Consider the following 22,554-nt stretch of genomic DNA (forward strand, 5'->3'; position numbering starts at 1 on the left):
TCAATAGGTACAAAGTTTCAGTTAGACTGCTTTTGAATAAATTCTGGTGATCTATTGCCCAGCAAGGTGACTATAGTTAATAATAATGTTTTGTTTATTTCAAAATTGCTAAAAGAGTGGATTTTTTTATTTTTATTTTTTTAATTTGAGACAGAGTCTCACTATGTTGCCTGGGCTAGAGTGAGTGCCGTGGCGTCAGCCTAGCTCACAGCAACCTCAAACCCCTGGGCTCAAGCAATCCTCCTGCCTCAGCCTCCCGAGTAGCTGGGACTACAGGCATGCGCCACCATGCCCGGCTAATTTTTTCTATATATATATTTTAGTTGGCCAGATAATTTCTTTCTATTTTTTTTTCTTTTTTTTAGTAGAGACGGGGTTTCACTCTTGCTCAGGCTAGTCTTGAACTCCTGACCTTGAGCGATCCACCCACCTCGGCCTCCCAGAGTGCTAGGATTACAGGCGTGAGCCAGCGCGCCTGGCCAAGAGTGGATTTTTAAATGGTATCGCCACAAAGAAACAAGTGTGTCAGTTGATAGATATGTTACTTAAACTGATTTGCTCACTCCACAATATATACATGTATCCAAGCATCACATTGTATCGTATAAACATATACAATTTGTCAATTAAAAATAACATTTTAAAACCTGTTTGTTTCCTGAGGTAGCTTGCATAGGGATGAATGATAGTCTCTGCCTTCCAACAACTGCACTTGCAGGGAGTATAACTGATCCTAATGCATTATTTATTTATTTTTTTGAGACAGGATCTTGCTCTGTTGCCCAGGGTTTAGGGTACAGTGGCATTACTATAGCTCACTGCAACCTCAAACTCCTTAACTTAGCTCAAGGGATCCTCTCATCTCAGTCTCTCTGATAAGGAAAATCCCCATCTATTACTTAGCACAGCAGCCATCTGAGACCCCCCACCCCTCAGGGAAGACCCACATTAGCATAATATTAACCTAACACCTGGCACATCAGCATAACACTAAACCTATTACCTGGTGCAGCAACTAACCTAACCTATTACCTGGAGGGATCACCCCAACTTAATAAAAATGGGAAAAACTGGGTAGAGGGTAGCTCAGAATTTGGTGGCGAGACCCCTCTGAGCCCCCGGCGAATAAATCTTGATTCTCCGGACTCTCCGTGTGCTGCTCGGTTTGCCCTCGGGACCACTGGCTGTAACACTTGCTGTAACATCCCCAGTAGCTGAAACTACAGGCACATACCACCATGCCTGGCTACTTTTTTTTTTTTTTTTTTTCAGTAGAGACAGGGCCTGGCTTTTGTTGCTCAAACTAGTCTGGAACTTCTGGCCTCAAGCTTTCTTCCAGCCTGGACCTCCCAGAGTGCTGGGATTACAGGCATTAGCCACCGCCTGGCCTTTCCTAACGCATTTTGATAAGTACCATAACGCTGATATTCCGTGTAAATGTGCTTTAGGACCACAAAGGGAGGGAACAAGTGATTTACACTACAGAGATTACACCTTCAGAACACAGGTGAATGGCTTTCAAGAATGACAAATAATTACACAAGTGAACGACAGTGTTAGTATTCTAACCTTAGGGAACAGCACGGGCCTCTCTGCGTCTCTTACATCTAAGAGTTAGAGATGAAGCTGCAAAAAGATGTTTGAAAAGGGTCGCAGCAACTGACGCTTTTAACAGTGAATCTGGGGCCGGGCGCGGTGGCTCATGCCTGTAATCCTAGCACTTTAGGAGGCGGAGGCGGGTGGATCCCTCGAGGTCAGGAGTTTGATACTAAAAAATGGAAAGAAATTATCTGGCCAACTAAAAATATATATGAAAAATTAGCCGGGCGTGGTGGCGCATGCCTGTAGTCCCATCTACTTTGGAGGCTGAGGCAGGAGGATCACTTGAGCCCGGGAGTTTGAGGTTGCTGTGAGCGAGGCTGACGCCACTGGCACTCTAGTCCAGGGAAAACAGAGTGAGACTCTGTCTCAAAAAAAAAAAAAAAAAAAAAAAAAAAAAAAAAAAAAAAAAAAACAAGAAAAAAAACAGTGAATCTGTTAGCTGCACATTACAATCACCCGGGAAACTTAAAAAAATCCCCAAACCCAGACGTCCCACCATATCAATTAAATCTGAATCTATGGCAGTGAAACCCATAGGCCTAAGTATTTTTTTTTTTTAAAGCCCCCCAGGTGATTCCAAAATGCAGCCAAGGTTAAGAATCAGTTTTAAAGCAGGCGCAAAAAATTAAACTTGGATTTTGAGAGGAAAAAGTGGCGGTAAGCATACAAGACTAACTGAGAGTCCCTGAGGGCAGGGCGGCTACCCCAAGAGCAGGGACAAAAACTGAATGAGAGCCTTGAACTGATGGGATTTGGGGGACTGTAACAAGCTCAGCATATACCTAGCTCTATTAAAGTTAAGTTATTCTGCCAGCCGCCCTGTCCCTACCCCCAATCATATTTTCTCGCACCTTTTCCCACAGTTTAAAAAAAAAAAAAAGACGCAAACGTCCTCTCTCCCACGAAATGCGTCTCGGACGTCTGCGGGAGGAGCAAAGGCCTGAGAAATCACGAGAGGGCTGCCACGGCATTTCTTCGCGATGCCAGAACCAGAACTCACGAACATCTAGAGAAGGCCTTCCCGGCCGTATTAGTGCCTCACTTAGAGAGCGATGATCGATTACCTCAAGGCAAATTGTCGCTTTTAAAACGCTGGGGGCTGGAAGAGGCAGAAAGGGAGAGCGGCGAGGGGAAGGGCGGGACACCTGCTGACGTTCGCAGTGACGAGACCGGCTCCGCCCGTCCCCTCCGGTCGCCGCTTTCCTGCTCGCGCCGGCTCCGCCCTACTCCCACGCGCCGCTGTGCTAGACAGAAGGGAGAAAAGACGCAGGCTCTGTCGGAAGGCCTCCCCCCGCGGGTTCCCCTTCCGTTCTGCCAAACGACTTCCGCTTTGGGCCGTCAACCCGAACGTTGCGGCTCCCTGGCGAAAGGGCTTCTGAGCAGTCGCGGAGACGCAGCGTCTCCTCTGCCGCTACCGCCCCGCTTCGCCACCCCTCCCTCCCGTCACTGGGGCCGGCGGGCTCATCGGTACATGCAGGCGGGCTTCCGCGGTCGGCGCGCGGCTTCCTGTTCAGAGGCGGTCCGGCGATAGGCGTTGGCTACTCTGCCCCATTTGGCGCGGTGACCGAGCTCCCAGGAGGCTTGAGAGCCACATCTTGTGCCGCTGCGCCAAGCCCGACCCTACGCCACTATGGCCCCAGTGCAGCTGGAGAACCACCAGCTGGTCCCGCCTGGAGGCGGCGGCGGGGGCAGCGGCGGTCCCGCATCAGCCCCAGCTCCTCCTCCTCCCGGAGCCGCCGTGGCGGCGGCAGCTGCCGCTGCGGCTAGCCCTGGCTACCGGCTGAGCACGCTCATTGAATTTCTGCTGCACCGGGCCTACTCGGAGCTCATGGTGTTGACGGATCTGTAAGTGCCGCGAAACCAAAGCCTGTTCCCGCCTAACCGGCTAAGAGGTTTGCGCTTCCCTCTCCCTAAGAGGCTGCTGCTTTCTCTGCTGGGCTGCTTATTCTAAAATTTATAACTCTTGCGGTTCAGCAGAGGGAGAGGAGACGCTTTGTATTTGGGGTCTTTCTGGCGACAAAGCAACCGAGACTTGTTAATTTTGCGTGTTGTTAGACTTTCACTGAAGATTGAGATTTTTGTCCAAGTTCCTAACAGAACTCTTTGGTTTCTTGGCTGGAAGCTTTTTAGTCCAAAGCCCAAGATCGTAGAGTTCAGGGTTTAGGGATACATAATATTCGAGCTTTAAAAAAAAAAAAAAAACGTCTTACAGCTTCTCGAGGATACATTTTACTTAATGTAGGCTGTAACTGTTTCTAAATTTGAATGCATGAGATACATTGTATATAAAATCCAAAATTTTGAATTTCCAAGTATTTTTTTCTGACAAATCTCTGAGAATGTTTGAGATCTTCACGAATTTACTGTAAGTAAAATATTTTTTTGTAATTAGCCTGTTATTTCTTGGAGTATGAAAGGAATTTATAAATCACCTAGTTAGTTACCCATAAAATGCCTTGGGGCATGATTAAGGTGTTAATCCCTTCAGAATACAATCAGAATTCACTAATGATTTTCAGTATGTGAAGAAAGGGCACTATAAAATTTGGGGGCTCTGTTTTACATCTTCTAACCCAGGTTCAGAAAAAGTAAATCAGAATTAGTTTTTATCTAGATTAGTTTTTATCTTTTATCTATTGCAAGACTTCAGATCAGGGTTATCAATTGAAATACATTAGTATTTAGATACTACGCTGTAAAGTGTCAGAGTTATTTGTTACTAGAGACTGTTAAAATATTTGTTTGCATATGACTGAAAGAATTAGAATAGGTTCCACCTAACTCCTGTAAAACAGCATTCTCAGTTTTGATGTACTTTATTGAATGGGACAGAAAGAGGTAAAGAAGCCTACCCTTGTCTAATATGAAATTTAAATAGCTGTTATGAATAGGGATTATTGTAGTAATATACTTCTCTGTACCATTTATTGTTGGATTTCATCAAAATCCAAGAATATCCATGAGAAAGTTTTGTGTATGTGAAGGTCACCTGTCCTATATAGAGCTGTGGGAAAAAACAAAAACTGCTGCTATTAGTGGTTCTGTAATTTGCTTTTCCATAGGAGATGGGTAGAAATTTCTCGAATTATACTTTGTTCATTTTACTATTTTAGGACTTGGTTTATGAAGAGAGAAACATCTGTTTATTGCTGTAGAATAAGTATATAGTCTACATCCTTTATATGATGATGATTCCCATATTTATATCTCCAGCACAGACCTCTCTCATGAACTCCAGACTCTATCCACATGCCTACATTTCAATATCTAATGGGCATTTCAACATATCAAGTCCAGAACCAAACTCCCAATTTCACTCTCCGCCTCCCCACCAAAACTTCTTTGCTATGTCACTAAATAGTATCTTCCATTCTTGCTGTTGTTCAGACCAAAAATTTTGGAGTAATTTCTGGCCCCTCTTTCTTCCCATCCACACCCAGTAGTACATCAGCAAGTTTTGTCGTCTCTGACTTCAGAATGTGACCACTTCTCAACACTTGCACCAAGTGTTGGTCCAAACCACCTACCTAATCCTTCACCTGTGTTACCATAATAGTCAGCTCATCGGTATCTCTACTGCTACCCTTGCCCCTTGTCCCCCTACAGTTTCTTCTCCATAAAATAGTCAGGATGATCCTTTTAGAATATCTCTACTCAGAAACCTCCAATGGCTCCCCATCTCACTTAGATTAAAAAGGTTTTATAATCACCTGTAAATATGGTGACCATAAAATTTATGATCCAAACCAGGACACTTTTGAGCATGAAAGGTAAGTGCCTGTGGTCATCTTACCTTTAAGACTGTACATGATCTGTCTTCTCTCCCTTACCTCTTTAACTTCATGTCCTAAAACTCTCCTTAATTATTCTTTTCCAGCTATATTACCCTTGATGTTTCTTGATAATGCCTGGCATGCTCCTACCTTAGAGCCTTTGCTCTTTCCCCAGAAATCTGTGTGGTTTGCCTTCTCATTTTCTTTAGGTCTTTACACACACAACTTATCAGAAAGACTTTCTCTGACCACCCATAAAATAGTACTCTGTCTCTTCACTCTGTCCATCTTACTGCTCTTTCTTTGCAGCATTTATTGCCACCTGACATCATTAGTTTGTTTTCTGTCCCATCCCTCCCCACATAAACTCCATGAAGACAGAGATTTTGATTTGTTTGTTACTTTCCCCGTTGCCTAGAACAATGCCTGGCACATAGCTGGGGCTTAAGTATTTATTGATGTAATTCATAAATGAATGAAATTTTAGAATTGTCATAAACCAATATATGGTTTGATAGAAATAAGACTAAATGTTCAATAGATCAGTAGGATGACTATAGTTTACAATAATAATCTGTTGTACATTTCAAAATAGCTATAAGAGAATAATTTGAATGTTTCTAGCATAAAGAAAAGACAGATATTTAAGGTGATGGATATCCCAAGTACACTGATTTGATCTTTACAAATTATATGAATGCATTAAATAGTACATGTACCTTGAAACTATGTACATCTTTTGCACATCAATAAAATTGTTAAAAAAAAAAAAAAAAAAGAATTGTAATTGTAGCACTCTGGGAGGCCGAGGTGGGAGGATTGCTGGAGGTCAGGAGTTCGAGACCAGCCTGAGCAAGCGAGACCCCATCTCTACTAAAAAGTAGAAAAAATTAGCTGGGCAACTAAACATAGAAACAAAAAATTAGCTGGGTGTGGTGACAAATACCTATAGTCCCAGCTACTTGGGAGTCTGAAGCAGGAGGATCGCTTGAGCCCAGGAGTTTGAGGTTGTTGTGAGCTAGGTTGATGGCACTCTAGCCCAGGCAACAGAGCAAGACTCTGTCTCAAAAAATAAATAAAAGAATTGTCATAAGCTGTGGAGAATTTAATGGTAAAAGTCACTGTTGCTCTTGATATAGGTATATTAAATAACTTTTTCCACTTTTGATTTGTGGTAACCAAAAGTAGTTTAAGAACTTACTAGGAAAGTTCCTAAATGGTGTATTTTTCCTTGTTCCAGGTAGAAACTGTCAAAAGATTAATATGTTAATGTAGAGCCAGTGTTCTAGGTATGCTTTATAAGAGTCTTTAGGGACATGGTTACTTATTTCTCTGCAACGTTTTATGCTTGTCTGTGAGCCATTGAATGTAAAAATGACAGTCTTGTCAATTTTTAGGTGGTTTGGTTTTGGCCCCAGATTTCTGTTTTTTTTCCCCTTCTGCTTATCTACTTCCCTTCTCCCCCAACATGTATGCTTGAATCCTAGAGTTTATTCTCTGCCTTGACTTTTTAGGGACCTAGGTTCTTCTCTTTTTAAAAAACTTTTTTTTAATTAAAATCAGAAAATGCCAGGATCTCAGTCATGTAAACCTATCTTATTGCACTTTGGTGTAAATAAGTTTCTGTGCCTTACTTCCAAACATTAGCATTTTAGGGTTTTTGCCCTAAATGGTGGATTTCCTATCCATAAAAGATTTTTAGGGGATATACATACATAATGAGTGCAATGCGTGCACCGTCTGGGGTATGGACACGCTTGAAACTGTGACTCGGGGTGGGGGCCAAGGGCACTATACGTAACCTAAGCTTTTGTATCCCCATAATATGCTGAAATAAAAAAAAAAGAAGAAGTTATGACAGCTAAACGTACCATGGACAAATACATCCATTAACTAACATTTTAGTAAGGATGCACCGGGAGTGAGTATTCAAGGGAAAATAGCTCGAGCAAAGGAAGCCATGGAAATTCATCAACAGAAATGTTCCAATTTTGGAAACATGTCAGATATGGCACCATGTGTGAGATGGGATTTCCAAAACTGCTGCCGAAGGTTGAGTTTTCTTAGCCGGGCTGGGACTACGTATCCTTTCATTACATCAGTATCTGCGGTATTTGAAATAAAAGTGATCTCGCTGAAATCCTTCATTGTCATCACGCCCAAAGTGACTTCGAAGATGACTCTGCTCTGAATCGCGCTATCCTCCCAGAAAGGTGCGGCAAAGAGGCAGCTTCTGAGGTAGTGGGACAGACAGAATTAATTACCTTCCGCTGGGCATTCCCTGTTGGGTGTCATTGGTTGCTTGAACACATTTTTATCACATTTGTAACTTTAAACATAGCCATGCTGGTGGCGTCAAAAGGACACCTAACCCACAAGCATTTTGGCTACTTTCTCAATAACAGAGTAAAATAAAGTAGTCTTAACAACAATAACAAAAAAAGATTTTTAAATAGATTAGGAGGAATAGGGGAAAGGGGAGGCAGGCAGCAAAATCTGTCCTTTGTCCCTGAAATGATACCACCTCTGACATTTGATGATCCTTTTAGGGTCTCTGGGGCAGGTGGAAGGAGCTAGAACAATGATTCCTGTTCTTTCTACCCATAAAGGTTCTAGTTCCACCCCCGACCCCAGACCCATCATTCTCATTCTCATTCTCTTGAGAGAGAGGACAAGGGCTGTGGCTTCTCAAGGAGTCTTCTCAGGAGCTTTGGCAGGTAAAGGAACTTGCCAGAGGCGTTTTTATTTGCAGTCTTCTAATAGGGCCTTAATTTCTGTTTTATGCTTTTGGTATACTGGCCCTTCTAGCCCCTACCTAGTTCCTTTTATCACTCTGATCATAAATTTAGCTTTCATCCCATTGTCTACCCTAAGAATAGTAGATAACTACAAACCAGAGCTCATTTTAATAGTTTTCCCTCCTTGTACTTTGAACCTCTGGAAGTAGTTTTATTATAGTTTTTCTGTTCCTGTGGCACATGGAAGATCTAAGCGACTGGGCATGTATCTTCAAGAACTGATAGATGTGGGGTAGGCATGAGAGTTGTTCAGGCCACTTAATCTTGGACCATGGGATAGAGATTAACAGAATGGTGATTCAGGAGGCAGATCAGGACCTTTCTAAACATCAGTCGATGTGAGAGTGTTAAATGATATAATTTATCAGGGAAGAAGTTGACATTTGGTTGCTGGCTATCAATATTGGAGAACTAGCAGAAAGAAATCAAAGCCCTATTGGAGCTGTTTAAAAGTAATACAGGCTGGGCATAGTGGCTCACACCTGTAATCCCAGCACATTGGGAGGCTGAGGCGAGAGGATCACTTGAGGCCAGGATTTGAGACCAGCCTGAGCAACATAGCAAGACCCTCTCTCTACAAAAAGTAAGTTAGCTGTGCGTGGTGGCACATAACTGTAGTCCTAGCTACTTGGGAGCCTGAGGCAGGAGAATTGCTTGAGTCCAGGAGTTCTAGGTTGTAGTGAGCTATGATTGTGCCACTGCACTCCAGCCTGGGCAACAGAGTGAGGCTGTCTGTCAAAAAAAAAAAATTAATGAAAAAGATAATACAAATCTTTTCATCTAACCACCATGCAACACTATAATTACTATAAAACCCTTGACTGGAACTGGCCCTTTTGTGTGCTTCTAGTTTTGCCCATTGTAACAAAGCGTGGAGGGATTATTGCTTGGAAGCAAGGTATCCATTGGATACAGGGAGGCTAGCAACTAAGTAGCACTTCTACATCTGTGACCATTTTGGTCTTAAAAGAATATTTTCTTTCACTCTCTGATATAGTGTGCTAATGTGATATTTGGGCTTTTTAAGTGTTTGAGGTTCATGCAATTATTTTTGAAGCATTTTGAATGGACAGAAATGTTCCTGTGTTGGTTTTTCTCTTACGGCCATATTGCTGGAAACTCATAAAAAGTAGTTAGCCACAGAAGCCTAGTTTTTCTGAACCACTAAGCTATTTAATAGTGTCAAAGTAAAAACCTAAATTATCACATTCTGATTAAGGTGATATGTATCATATGTTTAATCAATTTCTTTTTCTCTTCTTAGACTGCCGAGGAAATCTGATGTGGAAAGGTAAGTATGAAAAAGCCTTAAATCTTTCTATTGATTGATCTATGAGTGTGGGTGTGTGGATATGGGTGGTATAGGGCTGTGGATTGGAAACCTAGACCTAAAGAGCCTAGGGTGATTTTTCACACCATGTGTTTAGGGAGTCCTGGGAAGTGTAATCTCCTCATTCTTGACAATACTTGGTGTGAGACAAGTTCTAGACCTTTTGTTCTACAAACCTTTATTGAGTGACTGACCTGGTCAAGTCCCTCAGGGGGATAGGAAGATACAGAAGATACAGTGTATAGTGAAAGAATCTAAGGAGCAGACTGGCTTTAGAAAGTTGGCTTCTAATTTACCATTTGCTACAATGATGCTATTAGATATGTTTAGAGAATTGACATTTGCCTATTGCTATTACTGTTTTATAGTTGAGAAAATTTTAGTTCAGTTGGAGTTTGGGGCTTAAGACTTAACTAAACACTAGTATGTTTCCATAGGCTAAAAGAACAAGATAAATTAAGGTTTCAGAGACATCATGTGATGGAGATTTAAATTGTGACCACAGTATAGGCTAACTTGACTGTATCTGTGGCACTAATGCTCCTTGGTTGATTTATTTGTTTAATACCAAGTCAACAGGGGAAAGGGGAGGATTTAGCATTCATTAGTGGCCACACTTTACTGCCAACCCCATCTGACCTTTTTGGTAGAATTAGATCAGAAAGCTAGAGGTGGAAGAGACAATTGAAGCATACCTGTGTTATGGTTTGGTTGGTCAGTTTTAAAGGAAGAAAACATTAAGTCAAGGGTTCGTTCTGTCTGCTCTGGGGTAGGAAGGGAAACTGGGCCTTTAAAAAACCGACACATGCTCCCTATCACTCGAGACAGCATGATATCAGCAAACCATGTTATGATAATTTACAAATGGGGACATCTCCATTCTAGTAGAGAAGTGCATTTGGAAAACTGAATTAACAATGTACAAGTATGTTTGCTCTGAGAGAGAAGCAAAAACCTCATATCCTCTGTAAGCTGTTGGTGAGTTAGAGTGACAATACTGAGGTTCCTTGCCCTGAGGTGGCTGCCAGATCTTAATGTACATTTAATATTTCTTCTGTGTCTCAGTCTTGTCCATGATACTCTGCTTATTTTATGTCTTATGATCCTTCAAAGACACTGACAAAAGAGTCATAATTGTGCTCTTGATTCTTCTTTTTGTAGTACCACTAATCATATTGCTAGCAGGTCTTCAAGGAAGGCTTTGAGGTTGTTTGTATGCTCTCTCAATAGGAGGTAGACTGTGTAGCCTTTAGTCAGGATTGTACTTCAGTAAAAACTTTATTTTGGTGCATTGCATCATGATGGTGTTATTGGCAAGATGCAGAGCTATGGGTTGGATCTGTAGGTCATTGAACAACTGTACTAAGATTAATAGGTCAGAGTCCATTTGGAGGGACATTGGTGTTCTGCTGGGTCTTGGCAGCAGTCCTGGCCTGTTGATTATTTTTTTCAGTGTCTTAAAGTAAATTATGAAAGGTATTTTTATCAGTTTTATAGCTGCTATGAAGTTGAGAGGTCTAGCTAACACATTGATTTTGGGACTTTAGGAGTAGATAATAAAAGTACTGATGAGTATTGGGGAAAAAAAGCATAGTAGTAGGTATAGCATAAAAATAGATGTGGACAGACCTTCTACATTTTATTTTTAGTACTCAACATACTTTAACTTGCTTGGATAATTTTTAATATGTCCAAGTTTGTCATTGAAATTAGTTTGGTAAAGAGTTGCATAGTTAAGGTCTTTAATTATTTAATTTTTTAAATCATGCTGTTGCAAGATGGGAAATGGGCCCTTGCTTTTGTAGGAAGAATAGTTTCAAGCTTTGGCAAAAATCTATTTTAATTCCCTTCTCTTACCAAAAGGATTACTAATTATTAGTTAAATTACTCCTAATTTCAGTTATGAAATTCATAATTCATAGCTCTTAATAATTTGATCCCCTCTGTGAGCCAGTTAACTTCTGCCATGTGTCCATGAACTTAGTATATTTTAGTAAACAACTTTTATTACAATATGAAACTAATTTTAAAATGTGATTCGTTGGTAAAACATTCTGTCGGGCTTATTATTCTGAGGTGAAAAATAAAGCATTATGCAGATGGTATACAAAACGACAATTCATATTTAGATAAATATTTTAGGTGGTTCATTTTGTTGTAGTAGTTATAAACAAAGATTGATTTATTTTTTGGCTCAGATGAAATAAATTGTGAAATACTCTTTCTAAAATGTTGGTTTATTAAGAGTTGTTTTATTTTATAGGAAAATAGAAATAGTGCAGTTTGCTAGCCGGACACGCCAACTCTTCGTTCGATTATTGGCTTTAGTAAAATGGGCTAATAATGCTGGCAAAGTAGAAAAATGTGCGGTGAGTTAAACTTTTGATTTTACTTTGTATAAAATAATGTTTTGAATGCCATAATAGACATAGTTTCTAATTTTAGCTTTATGTCTACTGATTTGTTTTGAGTGACATTACTTATGTGAGTAATCATATTTCTTTGTGATAATATATTTCTGTGGAAACTTAGAATTTGTTTATGGAGACCTGATCAGAAAGAAGAATAGGAGCTATCTGGAGACATCATTATATGAGGAGACTTTAGATATGAAACTGGAACTAAAGGGGGGGAAATGATTAGTTTATATTTGTATGATTTCTTAGAATTTGCAAGGTTCTCCCTTAAATTTTGCTTATCGATTCTTGACAACTGCATGAGAATAGCAGAGTCAGTATTTTCTTCCTATTTTACAGATGAAGAAATGATAAGGTTCCAAGAAGTTATGTGGCTTCAAGGTCACAGAGGTGATAACAGCACTTACGTTTGTTTATTCATTTACTAATTCTCCAAACCTCAACTTAGCACAGAGTATAGCGCACGGCTGACGGGGACTTGGATAAGGCACTGTCCCAGCCTTCGAGAAGCTCATAGTCTTTTGACCTTTGAAATCACTCTTTTGAATTCGAAGAAGTGACATGGAATGAAGTGTACCAAAGATGCTAAAAGCTACCAAAAAAAAAAAAAAAAAAAAGCTTTATGCTATGTTCAAGAAGCATTCAGGAGGAAAAACATCAGTAGGGATCTTGTGTTAACTCGGGGAGTATGATGTGGTGTTAACAGATGAAGCACAACAGTTACTCCTGTTTTACTTCAGTTCCTTCTAATGAGGAGAATGAAGTTTGTATTGAAAAGTGTAGAGTAATTATCATAAAATGAGTAGTCTTGAAATAATGAGAGCATTTACCCACTTTCATTGAGGTTAACTCTGGGCCCAGTTCTGCAAGGCCAAGTAAACTAGCCACAGTCAGTTGTATTTGGGAAGCTGAGGGGAGTAAGAAGAGTCTCTAAATAAGCTGGACATTGATGCTCACATTCCTTTTTTATCATTCAGTCGTGTAATGGCATTTAAAATTTTTATCAGTTTTTGTAGGTTAAAGCAGAAAAAATAATTTTTGTTGGTTAAATTATATTTGAGTGATTTTTAAAATTTCTTAAGTTTATCAGACTTCCTAGATACATTAAAATTAGTAGCTACCCAGTATAGAGGTATCATAATAAATTTATTTTTAGCACCCTGTCAAGCTAAGATGAAAATGTTTTATTAATATGGTAATTTTTTTATTTGAAAATCTATAAGTGTTAGCCTATTCCATAAAATTCCACTTCGGAAAGAAATCTACAAAATCATTTTTCTGTGCATGATTTCCCTGACATCTCACCTCAGTTTTAGCCAGCTGCATTTGCTTATTCTCTGTTCCACTAGGTTATCTTATCATTGGACATCTTATGTGACAGTTGCCAAAGTGAAAGGAGAAAAAAGGTTATGAAGAAGTTGAGAAGTTTAAATTCTAGAATGCAGATTCCTTCTTTTGAAACTTAAAAACTGATTTTCATTGAAGTTAATGCAGCCCTGGCAGCTAAGCCAGTGACAAGGCTGGAAGAATTCTATAGGACACATCCAGCCACACATCTTCTGACTCTAGGAACAAGCTAATATCATCCTTCTATATAACGTTGATCAAAGGTTTATTGAGGGGGAGAATATTTTGTACCGTGTATTAAGTTTTTCTTGTGGGGGGTGAAGTTTCCATTTACTCATCTGTTATTATCTGTCAATATGATTGGGAAATTAAAGTTTGTAAACAGAAAGTCTTGTATGCTGTAAACTATTATTCAAAGGATAGTTTTTGTCATGAATATTAATAAACAGGCTTATTCCAAGTTTATTTATCAAAAAGTTTATAATTCACTTCACTGTTTTGGAAATCTGGGCACCAGGTCTAATGAATCTATTTTGGCTGCAATGAAGAAGAGAAGCATGGTATCATATTTCTGAAAAGCCTACATTTTCTTTTTATTAATTAGTTAATTTGGGGTAATAGTTCATTAAAAATGTTCAAATTTTTAGTGAAAAGTTAGGTATCTGGTGTTAAATTCCCAATTATACCATGGGTATTTAAATTACTTGTTTGATAGTACTGAGCTGTGATTCAATAACATAATGTCCAGCAGAATTTAAAACACTTGGTTTTGATATTGAACCATATTGTATTCATCTTTCACTAATTCATAGTATAGTATTTTTCTATTCATTTTTTGAATTGTTAAATTATATTCTAAATAAAATCTTATACCAAACTTTTGGCATTTTTATTTTGTGAATGTAGGTACAGGTGTGTTTATATCAGGGATAAAGTCCGTCAACTGTAGAATTAGAGGATTGTTCGTGTTTTGATACTTATGTTCTCAACTCATGATTATTTAACTAATCTCATTAGAGGTTCTTAATAGATAATGTTCCTTAGCCATGCCAGACATATTATGAGTGTGTAAATCCAGTTTATAGAACTCTAATGGTAAAACAGTCTGGATAATGTTTTGTCTAAGGAAAAGAGAAAATATCTCTCATTCTCCTAGAGCTTTTTTAAAAATGGCTTTATTGAGATATAATTTAAATACCATATAGTTCACCCATGTAAAGTATACAATTCAATGGTTTTTGCTTTATTCACACATATGCACAACCATCACCACAGTCAACTTTAGAACATTTTAATCACCTCAAAAAGAAAACCTGTATAGCTATCACCCCATACCTCTCCTTTAGCCCTAAGCAGCCACTAATCTACTTTCTGTCTCTGTAGATTTGCCTATTCTGAACATTCCATATAAATGGAATCTTATGTGTTCCTTTTTTTTTTACTTTTAATTTTTAGAAACAGGGCTGTGCTCTGTAGCCCAGGCTAGAATGCAGTGGCTCACTATAGCTTCAGATTCCTGGGCTCAAGCAATCCTCCTGCCTCAGCCTACCCAGTAGCTGGGAGTACAGGCACATGCCATCACACCTGGCTAATTTTGAAATCTTTTTGTAGATATGGGGGTCTCACTATGTTGCCCAGGCTGGCCTCGAGCTCCTGGCCTCAAGTGATCCTCCTGACTTGGCCTCCCAAAGTGCTGGGATTACAGGCATGAGCCATGATGCCCGACCTGTGTTCTGTTTTGAGTGGTTTCTTTAATTTAGCAAGTTTTTTTTTAGCATCATGTTTCCAAGGTTCATTCACGTTGTAGCATGTATCAGTATTTCATTCCTTTTTATGGCTAAATCACATGGATACATTAATACTACATTTTATCTGTTCATTAGTTAATAGGCATTTGGGTTGTTTCCAGTTTTTGGCTATTATGAATAAAGCTACTGTAAATAATCATGTCCAGATTACTGTGTGAATGTATGCTTTTATTTCTCTTGAATATATACCTAGGAGTGAAGTGGCTGGGTCACATGGTAATTCTATATTTAATCATTTGAGGGAACTGCCAATCTGTTTTTCAAAGTGGCTGTACCATTTTACATTCCCACTAGCAATGTATGAAAGTTCCAATTCCTCCACATTCATGCCAACACTTTCTATGAGTCTAGCCGTTCTAGTAGATGTGAAGTGGTATCTCATTGTGGTTTTACTTTGCATTTTCCTGATGAGTAGTGATGTTGAACATCTTTTCATCTGCTTATTGACCATTTGTATTTCTTCCTTAGAGAAAAGTCTATTCAGTGTTAAATTCTAAAGGAGATTATTATTAATCATATTAACAGCTGATATGTGAATACTTAAAAAAAAATGATCATAGGGACCTACATGGATTCGCTAATAAGTTACTCAAAACTAAAGTTTTATCTTTGTTAATTAGATTTCTAAGTCAAAGGAATGTAGCTAAAGCTTAAGTATTGTGTTCAGTGAGGTAGTTCAGAGAGTGTTTCATTAATTATTCATGTTTAAGGTGGAGTGATGTGGATTAGATAAACTGTGGCATCCAATAGGGTTGGTGCATGTCTTGCTGGAGGGAGGTATTTGGTACTGTTTGACCTGGACTTTATTGTGTTAAGCAATTTTATAGTGAATGAAGGGAGATTTGGGATGGCCTAAATATGAGTAAAAGCCAACTCAGAAGTTGAGAGTATAGCAGTGTCGTGGCTGCTAATAAGTTAGTATTGGTAGCATTGATAGAAATCGATTGTACTAGTCATAGGTAGCATTTCTACTGGACTATGCTGTACACTGGGTCTAACTTAAGTGTTAGAAGAAACTTTTTTTGGTTTCAGCTTCTCTGATTATTGACTTTCTTTGGGCAAGTGTCTTAACCTAATCCTCAATTTTTCTCATCTCTAAGGTGATATCAATAGTAATTATCTAGTTCTGTTTCCCAGAGTTGTGAAAATCATAGTAAAATAAGCATGGAAATACTAAGAAAATGTAGAGCATTGTGTATGTATGATGTGCTATTAATTCTGGGTGCCAGGTTTAAGTTGGCCCCTGTGACAGCCTGTTTGAAGGACATAAGAGAGAAGACTAAGTATTGTTCTAGAATAGAACTAGAAGATAAAAGTTTAAAGGAGGTAGATTTTCAGCTCTCTAATCTCTACTAGTTCAGACATCCTTATGAAATGCATTGAGTAGAAAACTGATTGAAAGGATTTCTGTATTAGGGATGAAGTTGGCCTGTATTTCATAATGGACAACATTTTTGAATGTTTCCTATGTTCCAGGCACTATTCTAAAGGTTTTATATGCTTTTTTTTTTTTCATTTTTTCCGATTAATATAGTTGTACGTATTTTGGGAGTACATGAGATATTTTGATACATGTATACAATGTGTAATGATCAAATCAGGATAATTGGGATATCCATCACCTCAAACATTTATCTCTTCTTTTTCTTGGGAACATTATAATTCTTCTAGTTATTTTGAATTATACAATAAATTATTAACTATCATTGTTCTTTTTATGGCTAATTTTCCATTGTGTATGTATACCACATTTTCTTCATCCATTGATGGACACTTAGCCAAGATATGGAATCAACCTATTATGAATAGTGCTGCAATAAACATGGGCATGCAGATATCCCTTTGATATACTGATATCCTTTTTTTTTGGATATATACCCAAGCAGAGGGATTGCCGGATTACATGGTAGTTCTATTTTTAGTGTTTTGAGGAGCCTCCATACTATTTTCCATAACTGCTGTATGACTTTACATTCCTACCAACAGTGTACGAGTGTTCCCTATTTTCCACATCCTAACCGGCATTTATTTTTGTCTTTTTGATAATAGCCATTTTAACTGGGGTGAGATGATATCTCATTGTGGTTTTTTCTTTTTTAAAGACAGAGTCCTGCTCTGTGGCCCAGGCTGGAGTGCAGTGGCACAATCATAGCTCACTGCAACCTGGAACTCCCAGGCTCAAGTGATCCTCCCGCCTCAGCCTCCCAAGTAACTAGGACTACAGGCATGCACTACCATGCTCAACTAATTTTTAAAATTTTTCATAGAGATAGGATCTCACTATGTTGCCCAAGCTGGTGTCGAATTCCTGGACTCAAGCAATCCCCACCCTCCTTGGCCTTCTAAAGTGCTGGTATTACAAGAGTGAGCCATTGTGCCTGGTCCCCTCATTGAGGTTTTGATTCGCATTTCTCTGATAATTAGTGATGTTGAGCATTTTTTCATATACCTGTTGGCCACTTGTATGTCTTCTGAGAAATATCTTTTCAGGTCTCTTGCCCATTTTTTAATTGAATTAGTATTCTTTTTACTGTTTGAGGTCCTTATATATCCTGGTTATTAATCCCTTGTCAGGTGGATAATTTGTCAGTATTTTTTCCCATTCTGTAAATTGTCTCTTCATTTTGTTAGTTGTTTCCTTTTCCATGCACAAGCTTTTTAGCTTGATGTAATCCCATTTATCTATTTTTGCTTTTGAGGTCTTACTCAAAAAGTCTTTGCCTAGACCAGTGCCCTATAGCATTTCCCAATGTTTTCTTGTAGTTTCATAGTTTTGTCAGAATCCCGGATTTTGACACCAAAGATGTCAGGATGGAGTCTGCCCTTGGTTCTTGGTGTGCTCTTGGCCAAAGAATGATTAGACACAAAGTATCAAGTCCAGACTATTATTCCGGTCCTCTGACTCCTTTCTTGGAAAAATCACCAGCCAGGCCAATACAACAGAGTAACCTCAGGCAGGGAGCAGTTTCACAAGAGCAGCTCTTTAATGTAGAATAAAACGGGTCTGTCTCCACCAGTGGAGAGACAGACCAATTCATTCACTCACTGACTCACTCACTTTCTTCTAACTTCTCGGATTGTTTCCTTTTATTGCCCAGTCTGGAGGCGGGCTCTTGACAGGTGTAGGCTGTTATCAAATGATCAACAGGTGTCCTCAAAATTCCATCTACATATAAGAGTTCACTCTAAGATAAAGCCCACCTGGATGGGGGGTGAACCGCAGTGCAGATTCGAGCTATTGGTATATTAATTACCCTTATGTTACTCTAAATCACTTTCTAAATCTTAAGCCTGGGCTGGGGAATTGCTAGACTGATAAAGCATTCCTCCTTTCCCAATTGCTCATGATAGGATTCAGGGTGGGCCAACACCAAAATGGAGTGCCTGCCCTTATCCTTCTTCCCAGGTGAAGCTATTTGGTGCTATTTAAAACAGCACCAAAAAAGGCAACCCTTGTCTCGAGAAGAGCTGGAGATCCTGTCTCCCTAACAGTTTTAGGTCTTACATTTGAGTGTTTAATCCATTTTGAGTTGATTTTTGTATATGGTGAAAGATTGGGATCTAATTTCATTCTTCTTCATGTGGATGTCCAGTTTTCCCAGCACCGTCTGTTGAAGAGACTGTCCTTTCCCCAATATATGCTCTTGGTGCCTTTGTTGAAAATGAGTTGACTGTAAGTGCATGGATTTATTTCTGTGTTCTCTATTCTGTTTCATTGGCTTTATGCATTAACTCTTAATCCTGAGAACTTGATGAGGTTAGGAATCATTATCATCTCCATTTTACAGCTGAAAAACAGGTACAGAGAGGTTATTTGCGCAAGGTTACAGGGCTAGTAAGTTGCAGAGTTAAAATTGAGACCAAGGCAGTCTAGGTCTACGAGTCCATGCTTTTAACTACTTTCCATTACTAACAAACTCTAGAAGTCTGTAAGAGTAAAAAGCATTTTATTCTGTTTACTTGTCCTAACTGTTGATATTATGTATGTATGATATTAAGAATGAAGAAATGAATTAGAAAGCTTTTTACTTACGGTGACAGGAAATTATTGTTTTTAATGTCAAATACAAATATATTAAATATTCTTTCTTCAAATTCCTGGCAGAGGTTTTGAAGAACTATTTTGAAATATGTAAAACTTATATTAATTCTCCTTGAAGTTTACTTTGGAATGAATATATGTTATTTAATGTGAAAGGCAGATAGCTTTCAAGGAAGCTTAATACATTTACCCTTTGCTTTAAAGATGATCTCAAGCTTTTTAGATCAGCAAGCCATTCTGTTTGTGGACACTGCTGATCGACTGGCTTCGTTAGCTAGAGATGCTCTGGTCCACGCACGCCTGCCTAGTTTTGCCATCCCATATGCCATTGATGTGCTGACTACTGGGTCTTACCCACGGCTGCCAACCTGCATTAGGGTAAGTGCTTTGCCCCTGTACTCCAAAAAGTTGAAGGCTTTGGCATTTGATTCTATTATTAATATATTATTAAGTAGCCCAGCAAAAAAAATATTTTAAAAAAAGTAGTTTATATAGTTTGCTTTTTTCTCTACAACTAAAATTGTGTGTTTTTTGAAATACATTGGGGCCAGAATGTGAGTAGGTATCAAAATGGGTGAATCTTTTTTTTTTTTTTTTTTTTGGCAGAGGTGAGCAGATGTGCAAACTTAACGTCTATTTCAGATGTGATAGGGCTGCATGCTAGTTGCTTTTTGAAAGTGTTTTAAAAATTTATCGTTGTGGTAGTTTACTGACTTGGTGCTATATTATATTTTATATTTTAAGAAGTGGTGGAAGTCATCTGGTAACATAAAATTGGTTCATAAATGGAGCATTAAGAATATCATTATGGTCTTAGCTAAATGACTGGTAGAATCATTGGCACTCTAAAACATGATAGTAATGGTCACTATTATTTGATGTAGACTGCAGAAATGAGTGTTGAGGTTTTCTTGGGTAACGTAAGAAAACCTTGTATAAAAACAAACAAAAAAAATCCTTCTTTGTACGTTATTTAAAATTAACTTAAAATTTTTTGTAGGATAAAATTATCCCTCCAGATCCAATTACAAAAATTGAAAAACAAGCCACACTTCATCAGCTGAATCAGATTCTTAGACATCGGCTTGTAACCACAGATCTTCCTCCTCAGTTAGCAAATCTTACAGTTGGTATGTAACTGCAATTTATTTTTTAAAGATTGATTTGTTAGACTATTTTCTTAAACAGCTTTTTGGGCTTTATTCAAAGAAATACCATGAAGTTTTGACTCACAGTTTTGGTAGTATTCAAATCCATGACTTGTCAAGCGTATCATTTCTCTTTAGTATCTAGACAAGCAGTGCTGGTATTTGAAGCCTGAGAGTGGGTGAGATCACCAGGGGCTGGAGGAGAGAAGAGGTCTCAGAGTTGAGCCTTAAGAAAATATTGCCCATTTGTCAGAAAAGTTGCCTTTGGTTCTTGATGACCTGGAAGCTGGCTACTACTTATTTGGGGACCACTGAATTGTTTGCACATTTATGAAAGAACCTTCAATCTATTTAAATTTCTTGTAAGCGAGACTGAAAGTTCTAGGTCAGCAGGAAGCTGTTTATTTTCTAGCAAAGTATACCACCACTTCTACTTTTTCTTCTTCTAAAAGCAAATGGTCGGGTGAAATTTCGAGTTGAAGGAGAATTTGAAGCCACATTGACTGTAATGGGAGATGATCCTGATGTTCCATGGCGTCTTCTCAAGCTAGAAATTCTAGTTGAAGATAAGGAAACAGGAGGTAAATCATAAATACTGATTTAAATCATAAGTATGGAGTTAAGTGTTTGATATTTTTATATTATTGAAATATTCCTGCAGGATAATATAGCAATTTATCCTGTAATTTGAAACAAACTTTATGATAATCACAACTACCTACTGACCATCGAAGTTTCAGTGTTTCTGAGTATAATGTTTTCTAGTTTCCATATATAATTTCAGTTCTTTTGAAAAAATTCATTGTTAATATATGCTTCCTTAGTTGGTACTGTAACACGACCTGTACACCTTTCTAATTAGCTACTTTCTTTTCTCATGCCAATGGAAGATGGACGAGCATTGGTTCATAGTATGCAAATCAATTTTATCCATCAGCTGGTACAGTCTCGGCTTTTTGCTGATGAGAAACCTCTTCAGGACATGTACAACTGCCTACGTATCCTTCTGAAATTTGAGGCATATATTTGTAAGGATTTTGTGTCTCCCTCCTCCCCCAGCCCCCCACCCCCCATTTTTCATTTGTCCTTAGTCCTGAACTGTAGCAGCCTAAATCCCCCCACATTTTGGGGTAGAAATAGGGCTGGGGAACTGGTCAATGTGAAGAAAAGGGATATGTCTATAATCCAGATTTAAAAGTTTACTGTTGACTTTCCAGGTAAAAACGAAAAGTTATTAGTTAAAAATAGTACTAATTGGGGGAAAAAAATAGTACTATTTGGTCAATCCATAATCTCTAAATTGTGATACATTAAAGGGCAACCTAGGCCTTATGGTTTGTTTATATTGGTTGAAAATTAAATCTAAAACCTTTTTCTGAAATTATGCCACAAATTATAACACTTTTTAGAATGAGTCATCAGAGAAATGAGATCCCAGAAATTTCCTTCATAGCCAGTTTTGCAGGAATAGAGCCTTTGTTAAGTGAAGTTTACCTGTATTTGACTGATTGTTAGAGTAATATATTGTATTAGATTTACTTAACGAGATCTATCAGATTCTTTCTGCCTATCACTTCAGTTAGAAGTGTTACATTCCCAAACTCTAATGTTAATCCGAGAGCGGTGGGGAGACCTCGTGCAGGTGGAAAGGTATCATGCTGGAAAGTGCCTCTCCCTCTCGGTCTGGAAGTAAGTAAAATTGGTTCTGGTGGATTCGTGCTATGACTTATAAATAAATACTTGTTTTGTTTCTCTTTTTCTGTCATACATCTGATTTATTTTTTATTTTTATTTTATTTTTTTAATTTATTTTTTTTTTTTTGAGACAGAGTCTCACTCTGTTGCCCAGGCTGGAGTGAGTGCCGTGGCGTTAGCCTAGCTCACAGCAGCCTCAAACTCCTGAGCTCAAGGGATCCTCCTGTCTCAGCCTCCCAAGTAGCTGGGACTACAGGCATGTGCCACCATGCCCGGCTAATTTTTTCTATATATATTTTTAGCTGTCTATATAATTTCTTTCTATTTTTAGTAGAGATGGGGTCTCGCTCTTGCTCAGGCTGGTCTCGAACTCCTGAGCTCAAACGATCCGCCCACCTCGGCCTCCCAGAGTGCTAGGATTACAGGCGTGAGCCACCTCGCCCGGCCAGTCATACATCTGATTTAATATGCAGTTGACCCTCGAACAACACAGGTGTGAACTGTGTGGGTCCACTTATATGTGGATTTTTTTCAAACAAATGGGGATTGATTCATGGGATGCAAAACCCATGTATGGGAAGGGCTGACTTTTCT

The 22,554-nt window shown here is 38.7% G+C and overlaps 1 protein-coding gene across 1 annotated transcript in view; it reads left to right on the plus strand.

Moving 5' to 3' along the window:
- Positions 1-2,961: 2,961 nt before the first annotated feature.
- MED14 (mediator complex subunit 14) overlaps positions 2,962-22,554 on the plus strand; it is a 78,999-nt gene continuing 59,406 nt past the window's right edge. The window contains exons 1-8 of the mRNA XM_069464511.1: positions 2,962-3,447; positions 9,438-9,464; positions 11,767-11,872; positions 19,322-19,495; positions 20,118-20,247; positions 20,718-20,846; positions 21,156-21,263; positions 21,822-21,954. Coding sequence (XP_069320612.1) covers positions 3,233-3,447; positions 9,438-9,464; positions 11,767-11,872; positions 19,322-19,495; positions 20,118-20,247; positions 20,718-20,846; positions 21,156-21,263; positions 21,822-21,954 — 1,022 coding nt within the window. The 5' untranslated portion in view covers positions 2,962-3,232. The remainder of the gene's footprint in view (positions 3,448-9,437; positions 9,465-11,766; positions 11,873-19,321; positions 19,496-20,117; positions 20,248-20,717; positions 20,847-21,155; positions 21,264-21,821; positions 21,955-22,554) is intronic.

This window comes from Eulemur rufifrons, chromosome 30 (genome assembly GCF_041146395.1).
Source record: "Eulemur rufifrons isolate Redbay chromosome 30, OSU_ERuf_1, whole genome shotgun sequence".
In the NCBI taxonomy this organism is placed as follows: Eukaryota; Metazoa; Chordata; class Mammalia; order Primates; family Lemuridae; genus Eulemur; species Eulemur rufifrons.